This window comes from Meriones unguiculatus, chromosome 8 (assembly GCF_030254825.1).
Source record: "Meriones unguiculatus strain TT.TT164.6M chromosome 8, Bangor_MerUng_6.1, whole genome shotgun sequence".
Classification (NCBI taxonomy): Eukaryota; Metazoa; Chordata; class Mammalia; order Rodentia; family Muridae; genus Meriones; species Meriones unguiculatus.
The window spans coordinates 20714917-20728201 of NC_083356.1; the positions used below are offsets into that span (position 1 = coordinate 20714917).

The window sequence follows — 13285 nt, forward strand, 5'->3', positions numbered from 1 at the left end:
CTGGTGGAGCTACAGTCATCTCTCCTGATATGGTTTTTGTTAAGGGTAAAATCAGACAGCCATGCCAATGTTCAATTGCTATCTGCTGTCATCATCAACGTTTATACCATAAAGCAAAGCAGGAAGACTGATTTGTACAAACTTTGAACAGAATTTTGAGTGCAAAATTTGTTAAAAGTACATCTTCATGTAATAACTAGGATTCTAAGAAAAACCCTAAAATGATGGGTGGTTAATGGGCTTGGAGGGTGGAGTTGGAGATCCTTAGAAGCCAGAGGGAAACTGCTTTTGAGAGTGTGGGGGTGGGACGGGATGGGGGGTTGTGGCGGTACAGGAACAACACAGGGACACTTGTCACATACTTCCTGTAATATCAAAATAAAACTACAAAAGAAAAACATCCCAAAGCAAGTAAGCCAGAATCCTAGCCATGGATGTATTACATTAATAAGACTGTGAGAGATTCTGACCCACTTTCCCAAACTGTCGATGTTTACACTGATTATCTGCCTGTATAAGAAGAGTTATTAAAAATGCAAAGCCCCCAATGCCCAGGGACCAACCACAGAGGAAGAGGGGCAGAAAGACGGTAAGAGCTAGAAGACGTAAGGAACAAAACAGTTCTAGACCTGACAGAACCACTGTGCTCACAACAGCTAGAAAAGACCTGCACAAAATCAAAGCAGTTAGCAACGTAGCATGGAAGAGGGAGGTGTCTTGAGACCCCCACCATGAGCCAAGGACCTACTGACAGTTGTTGGCTTCTGAGGCAGAGTGGCTTTCTTTAAGGGTGAGGCCTGTAGCAGGTCTTTACTGGGCTTAGTAGAAGATGGTCCCACACTTCTGACAATATGAGCAGCACAAATTATAATCAACGTGTATTAAAAAAATGGAGAAGACAGGCTTTTGGGAGGTAGTAGATCTGGAAGTTGAGAGACGAATGGGAGTAGCAAATATAGTCAATATATGTATTGTTTTTTTATGTATGAAGTTCTCAAAAGCAATAAAAATATATTAAAATGTGGTGGGAGATAAACTCATATATAAAAGCAAGTATATTTTTTATTTAGGCACCATTTTATATACTGTCAATGTTACCCAAAAAGAAATTAAATGAATGATTAATGAATTTAAAAATGCAGGCCACAATCTTCTTTAAAAGACGTATGTGGCTAGTACTCATTCTGGATTACTGCTCTTTGTGAAAGCGTGGCCGTCTGTGGAGGGGATGTCCTGGAGCTGACCAACCCTCAAGACTGATCCTCCCACAGTCAGACTCTGCCTGTGACCTAAACCATGTATTCTGAGGACTCCCTAGAGTGCTTCTTTTGTTTTTACAGCAAAGAACAGGCTAATTGTATCTGCTGAAATCTGCGCAATTGTCTTGAAGTGAACATGCTCCCCACTACTAATTGCTAAAGAGCTCAATTCCAGTGAAAACACCCTTGCACATTTTTAAAATAATCCCCAATTACCCAAGAATGAATGGTTTGCTCCACATACCAGTTCCTGATGGCATTTTAATTTGTATTCCATTGTAACTATTTCTTGGAATGCCATTTTGAAGATCAGTTGTATAGAAGTCAATGCTTCCCCCAGATGTAAGCAACAAATCTAAATCATGTTGAATATGTCTTATAATGTGGGTGCTGTTGCAACAGCCAACTCTCAGATGGTGAAAAGCTGGACAGTCAGAGCCTACGTCCTGCCAACATTACACAATGCTCCTTTTGCAGTGTCAGCCTAATGAATGAATGGAGTCCTTCTTTACACCTCTCTCGTGAATGGGAATTTAACACAGTTTACTCAGGGATGGTTCTGGAAAAAGCAAACTGCCACTGAACACAGTGGAAAGGGGCTCATGTTTAATTTCTGTGTGGAGGAAATTTAATTTTAGCCCTAAATGGAAGTCAATGTTTTTAAGAAAAATTACACTGGCATCATTCATTCTTTTTGTGGATCCAGTGTTGAGGACTGAACACTCTTCTACCAAGTTACATACTTGGCTCACCACCATTCATTCTTGATCATTCACTTCCTAACAAACACTTTGGGCATCTGCTGGGTACCAGACACATGGATGCTGTTGAAACAAATATGACTTCAAGAAATGTATATCCAGTTTAAAGGGGAAGACAGACATAAAAAGATAGCTATAAAACAATGAGGAAAACAAGAAAGCCATGGAAGCTGACTGATGACCACAGAACAAAACATCTGGTACATTCTCTAAAATCCTCTCCACCAGAGCATATTTTATGCCTTCTAGCTGTCTTTAGAGTCATGCTGGGACTCACAGGGTAATCACAGGGTAAGCTTTGTGCACTTTTCTTAAAATTGCTAAATTGAAATTTAATTCTAAAATTATAGAGTGGCCTAGTATAGCAAAATGTGTCAGGCAAGACTTTGTTAGCTGATCTAGAATGTTTCTGAGAAAAAAAGTACTTCTCTCTCTTTCTCTGTCTCTCTGTCTCCCACCCTCACTCCGTTCCTCTCCCTCTCTCTGCAACCCTGGGTGACCTTGAACTTCGAATCCTCTTGCCAAGAACTGGGTTATAGGCAGGCATTATCATACCCAACAAAAATGACTAAATTTTTATATTAGTTATAATTAATCCCTTAAAAGTGTAAGGTTACTGTTCTCTTTGTCATTACTTCTTACTCATCTTCAATGAAAATGCATGCATTCAGTGCCCAGCTGCATAAATTACTCTTTGCGTAAGTAATCCCAATTTACTCTCTAATGGAGTCACATTCTCCCTTATTTCAAATACATTTCCTATTTGAGAGTACATGAAAGTCTGCATATGCATATTTAATTTATAACTTAGACATTAATATATTAATATTACATCAATATAAGATAAATATATTATCATAAATATATATTTTTGGTTTTTTTTTCCCAAGTCAGGGTTTCTCTCTGTATCCCTGGTTGTCCTGGAACTCACTTTGTAGACAAGGCTGGCCTTGAACTCAAAAGAGCTCCTGCCTCTGCCTTCCCAGCAACACTAATATTTTTAATGTAACAAGCAGTTGTCTATGTTAAGAATAAAGATGGAATATATACTGTCTAAAACAATCACTCTCTAGTCAACAATCCCAGCTGGAGACCCTTGGGGTCCCCTCTTAATTTCATTCTCACAGACAGTGAAATCTGTGTACTGATTTAGCTGAAGGGGAAAAAGTTCTAAGTTCACTTAAGATTTTTTTGAGGGGAGGAGGGAGGGCAACGAAGCACAGGGCAATAGAACCAGCACGCCAACACTAGTGCACCTGAATATTGCTCAGCCACACTGAAGGAAAGGTGGCCACGTATCCAAGGTGAAGGACAAATGCTCACCTCTTTCCTCCTTTACGTAGCCCACTTGGCATAGAACTCATTATATGGCTGAGGAACACCCTGAACTTCCAATCATTCTGCCTCCACATCATCCCATATGGTGGGATTGCAGGTGTATCAGACCACATCAGGCTCATTTCTATTCATACTCTTTATTCGAGAATTGCAGGCAAGTCTCAAAGGCTGAGGTTGGAAGCAAGGACTCTGATAGCATGAAGATATGGTAAAAAAAAAAAAAAAAAAAAGCAGACAAAATTTTATGTACCTTTATTCTATGTGCACTGGTGATTTGTCAGCATGCATGTCTACATGAGTGTGTCATATCTTGGAGTTACAGACAATTGTGAGCTGGGATTTGAGTCCAGGACCTCTGGAAGAACAGTCAGTGTCCTCAAACACTGAGCCATCTCTCCAGCTCCCAGATAAAAAATTTAAATCACACAGCAGTCTGATATAGCACTAAATAATAACTGTTCCTTTTAATTAAGTCATAAAAAATTACATTCACACTCTTAACATAGCAGGGTATTCTGCGGGCCAATTCAGAAAGTATTTCCAAGATTTTTCAAATGCTGGTCCTTACAAGTGATCTATTTAAACAGTACTTCAAAAAATGAAATTCTATGAAATTCACTGGTGCTAGGGAACAGCTGCAGTGTGGCCCTTGTGCTTCACATTAGGTCTGATGGCCTTTAATGTTCTATGTGAATGGTTCTCTCTGAACCCCTAACAGTTTATGCCTCCACAAACCTAGCTTTAAAAATAGTTCCACAGCAGGGAGCCTCAAGATGACTGACCTGCAATGAGGCCCTGCCTCCCAGATTTCCACGTAACTATACAAGACCCGGCCAGCAAATCCTGTCTCCAGAAAGATCAACAGAGCAACCCTGCAGAGCCAGAGCCCAAGCCGCATGTGACTAATGCAATGGTGGAGGAGGAAAAAGAAGCCTGGCCAGGCAGGGGCCAGGCCTGTGTGCTGGAGCAGAAGCAATGCTTGGAAGCGAAAGGCTAGGCTGTCGGGGCATTCTAACTCTCTACTTCCAATAGTTCTGTCAGACAAATGTTTAACCGAGTCAGCTCTGTTTTTCATTTAGTAACTCTTTTCCTCCAAGCACATCCTCAAAGCTATGCAATGTTCTATCCCCCAAACACTCTCCAAGATAGCATTTGTTTGACCATTTTTGAGACAGGGTCACACTATATAGCTCAGGCTGGTCTGGAACTAGCTATGTAGTCCAGATAACCTCAAACTGAGCATCGGCCTTCCTCCCGAGTGATGGGATTACAGACATGTGACCCACTAGACCCTGTCTGAGGGCAGTTTACTGGTGAAATTATTTAAAAACAAAACAACAGGGCATACTCGAGCAAGTTTTTAAGTTTGTCTATAAACTCAGAGAGAAGATGGATACTCAATTATGATTCAGACAGTGGAACACGACACAAGTTGAGACTGTCTTTAGTATTATTTACTAATGTTTTCATACAAGAAGCAGCAACACCATTTATCATCCACGGTATGGTAATATGTATAAGCCTCAAATCTTTTTTTCTACTTTCAAATAAACCATGTCTCAGGCAGCATTATGGTATCAGTCACTTATGGACAGCCAGCAAATATAAAGACAGACCCAACTGCTCAACTCACCTTCTGGGTGGTTTCTTTTTTCTTTTTATCCTCTTTCTTCCTTTTCTTGTCTTCCATTAACTGTTCTTCCCTTTCTTGCTCCTTCTCTCTGTAAAAAGAAGTCACATACCGGAAAGGTTATAGACGTATGTTCACACCCCACGTCTTTAGCAAAGATCACAGTATTATTACCTTACTTACACCAAAAGGATAGATAAAACCCACCACCTTTCGGTATTCCCACATTATTATTTGCCATCCCTTGTATAAGCGTTCATTATATTAGGCTTGGTTTCAGAGATGCCTGGAAGCATCTGTATAAACACACTCACAGGATTAGTGTACATTTATTTAATAGTAGGTTTGTTTTGAATAAAATATATAGTTGGCTTTTAGTAATATTTAAAACAAGTACAACAGATATGTTAATTCAGTTGTAGTATAGATATTTATATCATAACTTAGGTGTCTGTCCATGATGTCTTTGGAATGATGAACACATAATTTTCTGTTCTGTATTTTTCAAACTTATTAATATCATGTTTTGTGTGTGTAAGTCAAAAGCAGACCTTGGGTTTCTTCCTCTATCATTGAACTTTTCTCTCTCTCTCTCTCTTTTTTTTTTACTTTTATTTTATTTTAGGGGTATGGGTGCCTGGTGCCTAAAGAGGCCAGAAGAGGGCATTGGATCCCTAAAACAGAAATTATAGGTGTCTGTGAGCCAACACATGAGTCTTAGGAATGACTTGAGTCCTCTGAAAGAGAAGCAAGTGATCTTAACCACGAGCAATTCTTCTAGCCCCAACACCTCTCTTTTTTTTTTTTTTTTGATTGAACATAGAGCTCACTGTTTCTACTAGAGAGGGTGGCTGGCAAGCCCCAGGGATCTACCTGTCTCTGATCCCTAATCCCTGCCCTAAAGCCATGTTTACAGGTGTGCACCAGTGCCTGGACCTAACAACCAAAACCCATAGCGCTAGGGCTCTAACTCAGGTTCTCATGCTTGCATAGCAAGCACATTACTTGGCCAGCTACCTCCCCAACCCCACTATACTTGTATTTAGGGAGGGTACTAAAAGTCCTAGAAATCAAAGTGTCCCTACAAATATGAATTAGGTCAACAGAGCTGGCTGCTTCACTTATTAGCGTAAAAACAATGCACAATAATAGCCCTCCAATTGAGGAATTGAATTATAAAATTTATATTACAAATCCAAAGTAATCCTGAAATGTAACATTTATTCTAATGCTCAGTAACTTTCATTTTATGTATCTGCTGAGGTTACACTCACCAAGAGTATAACCTCAACTAGAGGGTTCCCATTAGGAAACAAGCCCCAGATAGCTTACTGAACCTTACTGGGGAAAGCAGTCAGAAACCCAGCTCCTAGATTGCCACACAGAGAACAGACATAACCTATGACATTTAGGATTTTGTATAGTAACGCATCAACTCATGGCTTTACAGACATCGTCTAGAATATGACTAAGATAAAAAGGGATTAAAGAAACAATTAAGGAACTAACAAATTTGCAAATGGCAAAACCCACAAAAATGGTTCCTGAGGGACAGGTCTAGGGAAAAAGTCATGTCTAGTCAAATACACAAAGGAAACAGAGGGAAGAACTAAAGTGGGCATTCACAAATATATAATCAATGTTTTACTTACAGAAAACAAGAATTTTCTATACCAGAGATGGCAGTGAGCATCCCAGCATGTGGGATGCTTTGGTAAGTGGAGTGAGGAGGACTGTTAAGTTATAAGCTAACACTGGCTACATAGTGACATTCTGTCAAAAACAAAAAAAACCCAAAACACCAACAATAATAAAACAAAAACAAAAGCCAAGCCAAAACAAAACAAACCCCTAATATTAAAAAAAAAAAGTATTTACTTTCCTGTTGAACTGTTACTAAATTCACAGACACAAATATCAGACTTTCTACTACACTCCTGGGCATAAACACACAAAAGCTTTATATATATATATATATATATATATATATATATATATATATATATAATAAATGCAAAACTCAAAGTCCAAATGTAGCTTTCATGTGAACACACAATCAAAGGTAAACTCTTCTTGAACTCCCGTAGGTCCAACGATGGATGTCCCTGACGGAGACAGCATGCACTATGTACATGAGCTTGCAGAAGTACACTCTGGCCAGGGCTGAAAAGAGGGTTTCAAGCTAAGAGTGCTAAGCTCCTCTTGCAGAGGATCTGAGTTCTCTTCCCAGCACCCAGATGGCAGTTCACAAACAATGCCCTTTTCTGGTCTTTGTGGGCACCAGGCATTCATGTAATGCACACACATATATATGCAGACATCTATACATATAAAATTATAATAAATTTTTAAAAAGTAGGATATATGAGTGTTGACTATGTAAAGGGGCTGGCCATAGTCCCCATTATAGACGGCTTTAGGGGCGCTGTGCTTCCTTTTCGTCAAGCAGGAAAAGATGAGGTTCCCTGCCCCTACCCAGATTTTATAGTAATACTAGTTAAAGAAAAGGAGCAGCCAAAGCCTGGACATTTCCTGCTTGAATATTTGGTGCTTTGAAAAAGCAGGTTGTCATTTTTCTAAGTCTCAAATTTCCAAATTAGTTAAAAATGCCCCACTTAAAAAATATGTTTTTAATGAGATACATTCTCAAAAACAACTAATCTTTTTCAATTTTTTTTCCTATGAATAGGTACTTCAGGAAAAGAATGAAATTCATGCTCACTAGAAAGACATTTATTTCCAAAGCAAATATTTTTTAAAGCTTTCAGGAGACAAGCTTTGCTTTCTCCCTGATTTTTTTTCTTTTTGGTTTCATTTTTAAACAGCATCTTGGTAGAATTAAGACTTCTCTTAGCTTTTGTTTTCCTAGGGAAAGTTTACTTTGCCAAATTGTACTTTAGGCTGCACAGAAATATCACTTGGGGAGCTCTCACAGATCCCTGTGCTGACTCAGAGCCCAGCTGGAAGAGGAGGACACCCACCCCACCGGCAACGGGAGAGCACTGCACACAGAAGGTGACAGTAAAGAGGGTAGCAGGACAACAGCAGCCAGATGTCTCAAGCCTCAAAAAAAAAAAAAAAAAAAAAAAAAAAAAAAAAAAAGGAGCTAGGGGGAAAACAAACATGTGGAGCTGGATCTGAGCTCGTTATCAGCAAGTACTCAGAGACAGAGACAACATACGCTGTCTGCCCGCGAACCTACCTATTCCCGCCCCGCCACACCTGTAACTGTGAGGCTAAAAGACAAGGAATACTCAAATAGCAATGAGCCTATTTAGCACGCAGACCTGCAGTTTTTAAACACCATTCTTTACTAAGAGAACCAGTTATTTGGGGACAACCAAAATGCTAATTCAGGAGCGAGGGCCACGGAAGTTTAATATGAAAACAGACTGTCATAAAGCGGGAAGACCTTAAAGACAGTCTGAAGGGGATTTGACTATTTGGAGCACGTAAGACCACTGCAAGTAACGCTAGAAGAGGTTGTAAACCGTTATACACACTAGCAAAACACAGAGGACAAAGGAGAAATAAGAAATGAATAAATTATGAGAGGGGAATGGAACACTCAAAGAGTTTAAAAACACCAACCCCCTTTCAAATTTAAAAGACTGAAAGAGTAACAGTAGGCTGGCAGATACAGCCTCAACCAAGCATCCCATCACCTGTTTATCATCATGGGGCCTTGTTGACCTATCAGACAACTGCATTCTGAGAGCTAAAAGGCAAACTACAAAATAAATGCCTTGAAATATTCCCTGGTTAAGGCCATCAAAGTCAAGGAAAGCTTGAAAACCTGCTCTGAGGAGAGGGAAAGTAATGAGATAGGGCCAAAACCAGGAGGCAAGTCCTTTGCCACAAAGGCTCAAAAAGTTGCAGTTGGGAGGCAGTAATGGGGCAGAGGGAAGAAGAGCAGGAGACATGGGTTCAATGGGGGCTCAAGAGTCAACGGCAACATTGACTTTGCATTTTGTTCTGGTTTATTTTGAGGCAGGGTCTCATTGTAACAGCCCAGGCTATCCAGGACACACTATGTAGTTCAGACTGTCTTCAAATTCAAGGCAATTCTCCTGCCTCAGCCTCCAGCTGTGCAGGGATGGATCTTTTCTTCTTTCTGGTGGTTACACTGCAGGAGTACAGGAGAATGTTCTGTTTGCCAGAAAACACTACTGCATTGGCAAAAGAGCTACATGTGCCTGGGCAGGTCAGTGTTCATTCTCTAACAACTCAGGAAACAAGCAAAAAACCTAAACCTAAGATTGTAAGTAATGCTAGAGGCAGTTATAAGCCATTATATAAATATAGAGTTCAAATTGAACTCTAAATTCAAGGCTGTTTCCCTAAACAACAAACACAAAACTATCATCCAGGCAGTATTCCAGTTCAGAAAGACAGAAATCACTACGGATTTTTTACTCCCCCATTACCAAGTATTCTATCATATAGCTAGGCTTGAAAACTGCTGATACAAATGTATTCATTAAAATTTACCCTTTAAGCTGGGCATGGTGGCACATGCCTGTGACCCCAGCACCCGGGGAGGCAGAGGCATCACTTTGAGTTGAGGCCAGTAGTAGACCAGGGTCTACAAAGGGAATTCCAGGACAGCCAAGGTTACACAACGAAACTTTGTCTCGGGAAAAAAAAAATAAAAAATTTACACTTCAAAAGTTTACCTCAAATCCCTCACAGACCCCAGAGACTACTGGCTGAAACTGAAGCTGCCAGCCCAATGTTCTGCACACATCTCTTCCATGAGGGTTTGGACAGGAAGAGTGAAGGGCATTGTTTAGGAGTTGGGTTTACTTCCAGGTACCAGAACTTGCCTCTGTAGGCAGCAAGTCTTTGTCATTTCAGCTTTCATGTTAGAACTAAAGAATATGTATGTAAAGAAAAGACACAGTGGATCAAAGCAGATGCTGAGACTCATAATCAAACTTTGGGCAGAATGCAGGGAATCGTATGAAAGAAGAGGGAGTTAGTAAGACCGGGAGAGGACAGGAGCTCCACAAGGAGAGCAACAGAACCAAAATATCTGGGCTCAGGGGTATTTTCTGAGACTGATTCTCCGACCAAGGTACATTCATGGATATAACCTAGAACCCCTGCTCAGATATAGCCCATGGCAGCTCAGTATCCTAGTGGGTTTCCTAGTAAGGGGAAGAGGGACTGTCTCTGACATGAACTCAGTGGCTGGCTCTTTGACACCCCCCATCCCCACCCGGGAGGAGCAGCCTTGCCAGGACACAGAGGAGAACATTGCAGCCAGTCCTGATGAGACCTGATAAGCTAGGGTCAGATGGAAGAAGAGGAGAACCTCCCCTATTGGTGGACTTGGAGAGGGGCATGGGAGGAGATGAGGGAAGAAGGGCGGGATTGGGAGGGAATGAGGGAGGGTGTTACAGCTGGGACGCAAAGTGAATAAAATATAATTAATCTAAAAAAATTAATTAAGAATAATAAAAAAGAAAAGACACAACAGGGACAGACGTACTCTAGAATGGTAAAAAAGTCTAATTACACTCCCACTGGCCCTTTCTGTCACGCCGAGGATGGAATCCAAGGCCTCCTGCATGCTACGTAGAGGCTCCTACCACTGCAGCCCCAAACCACAAAGAGCTCTGAAAGGGAGTACCAGCATTTGCTCATCATCAGTTTTGTAATAGTTATCAGTTGAAAGTAAAGTTTTAGCAAAGCAGTTGTAAAATGTCTCAGTATGTAAAAGGCACAAAACTGCCAATGTGACAAGCTGAGCTTGATCCCTAGGAGCATTTGGTGAAAGTACAGACCCCTTCTCCTTGCAAACCTCCACACTCGGGCACACAACCACACAAAATAAAATGTATTATTTGTTTAAAGAACACAAACAAGCCCAGGCAGCGGTGGCACACACCTTTAATCCCAGCACTTAGGAGGCACAGGCAGGTGGATCTCTTGAGTTTGAGCTCAACCTGGTCTACAAAGTGAGTTCCAAGACAGCTAGGGCTACACAGAGAAACTCTGTCACAAACAAACAAACACAAAACAAACACAAAGGCAGTACTTTGGGCTGCGGTAGTAGCTAAGTTGTAAAGTGCTTGCTGTTCGAGTGTGAGGACCTGACGTGCTTCGAATCCAGGTGTGTTCCTGGGGCTGGCCGGAGGTAGCCTATCCTAATTGGCAAGCTCAAGGTTTCAAAGTGAGTGTCTCAAAAACCAAACTGGACAGAATATTCCTGTGCACCTGCAACACACACATACATGCACGACCTCACAGACAGATACACACACACGGCAGTACTTAAATAAAACAGAAAACATCCAACACTGCCTGCACTGTGACACAGCAGGAACCTGGCTCTGCGGGCAAGTTTGCAACACTGAAGAGCAATAGAGTACACATTCCTGAAAACCTGCCCAAAGGCTCCTGCAGCCTGATACTAAGCAGAGGACAGCTAAGAACAGTTAGTTGCTCTAGGGGCTGGAGAGATGGCTCAGTGGTTAAGAGCACTGTCTGCTCCTCTTAGGGGCTTGGGTTCTATTTCCAGCACCTGCATGGCAGCTCACAACTGTCTATAACGCCAATTCCAAGGGATCTGACACCTTCACACTAATGCACATAAATTAAAAATTAAATTACATATATAACTGATACATATACATATCAGTTGGTCTGGCCTACAACTCCCTAGTGCTGGCACTCAGTGTGCAAATCCAACCTCCACTTCCCCCTGTAAAAGAAACTTTTATTCCTTTGCTTTTAAATTGCTGTCTTAGAGGCTTACTGCCTTTGCCTGTTAACCTAGGCCTAGTCCTTGGAAGCTTCTAGCCTCCATACAATCTAACCTAGGTCTAGAATGTTTTTAGCTTACTTACTGCTTAATCAGCTCATTCTTTCTTGTTTCACTGAACTCCGGGCTGGCTGGTTCAACTCAGCTGTTCTGGCTCAAACTCCTCTCCCAGCTGACTTATAAATCTGGCTTTTCTCTCGGCCCCTGAACTGCTCGGTTTGGCCTCAAACTAACTTAAGCACTCTGTTCTACTCTCCTGGCTCCTTCTCATTTCCTCGCTCATTCGGTCTTTGCCTGAGTTCTCTCTATTACTGTCTCAACCCGTCTCTCTATTACTGTCCTGGTAAAACTGCCTGTTCTCTCTCTCATTCTGTGCTGCTCCTTAAAAGCTTCCCTTTCCTCTCTCTTCTCTGAGAGTTGGGCTCACCTTCTCTGTCAAGTCTTTTTCTGATTCATCACTATTTCTGCCACTCAATCAGACATCACTTTCAAACAGGGGTGCTTCCTTCTACAAACTAACTTTACCTTCATTGTCTGGGATTAAAGGCATGTACCACCATGCCTGGATCTAAACTTTTCCTTACCTGAAACTTGTTCTATACCAGGCTGACCTTGAACTCAGATCTGCTTGCCTGTCTCGTGGATTAAAGGCATGTCTGTATTCCAGCTGGATCACACAGACCTAAGAAGCTCTTTGGGTGTGATTTCTTGCCAGGACAGCCATGTTCTGAATTAAAATTCCTCTACATCCCCCACTTATCCATCCTGCATACCTCCTACCACCAAGGGGAAAAAATACATCAAATTCTAGCTCTCATCATGCCATCATTAGCCTCAGAGCTCATAAAGTAGCCTTATGTAGTGTACTGGTCTTGTCAAAAATGTGGCTTAGAGATACCTTTGTGGTTTTTACACAACCCTCCCCTTCCTATCAGGAGAACTGAAAATGGAACCTTTTCTTTAACAAACACTAGCCATCTAACATGAGGCAGGCACTTCCCAAGCATTGGGACAAGGCAGGAACAAAGCCAAACTTCAGCTTGCAGAGAGAACAGGGAATAAACAAGGCATACAACAATATATGTGCCTACGACCTATGCTTCAGGTGGAGACAGGGTGGGGTAAACTGACAGAGATGAGCAGAAGAGGGCATTGCCCTACCTGCCTGGGAAAGGCCTCTGACCAAATGGTCTAGGAATGGAGATCTTTGAGGCAAGTTATTCACTGGTTCCGGTGGATAGCAAGAGAGCATTCTACACGAGGAATGAGAAGTGTCGAAGTGCAAATGAGAGGAGTAGGTGCTCTCAGAATAAAGGCATTTCAAGTCAGGTGGTAGACATCTTCCTACACTGGCCACAGAATCAGACTCACAAATCCCTGTAGTAGCCCTACCTCCAACCAAAAGGCTACTTCTCCCGGCAGGCATCGGTACTGACTCTCCCACAGCAGCTCTTATGCAGAGCACCCTGCACACTGCAGTATAGGAGTAGGTATGGTGGTGTTAGCAGCCTGACTCTTCCTGTTACTT

The 13285-nt window shown here is 41.6% G+C and overlaps 1 protein-coding gene across 6 annotated transcripts in view; it reads right to left on the reverse strand.

Moving 5' to 3' along the window:
* Positions 1 to 13285, reverse strand: part of Tnrc6b (trinucleotide repeat containing adaptor 6B) — a 231665-nt gene that overhangs the window by 76629 nt on the left and 141751 nt on the right. For all 6 annotated transcript variants that reach the window (XM_060389007.1, XM_060389005.1, XM_060389009.1 and 3 more), the window contains one exon: positions 4992 to 5079. In XM_060389007.1, coding sequence (XP_060244990.1) covers positions 4992 to 5079 — 88 coding nt within the window. The remainder of the gene's footprint in view (positions 1 to 4991; positions 5080 to 13285) is intronic.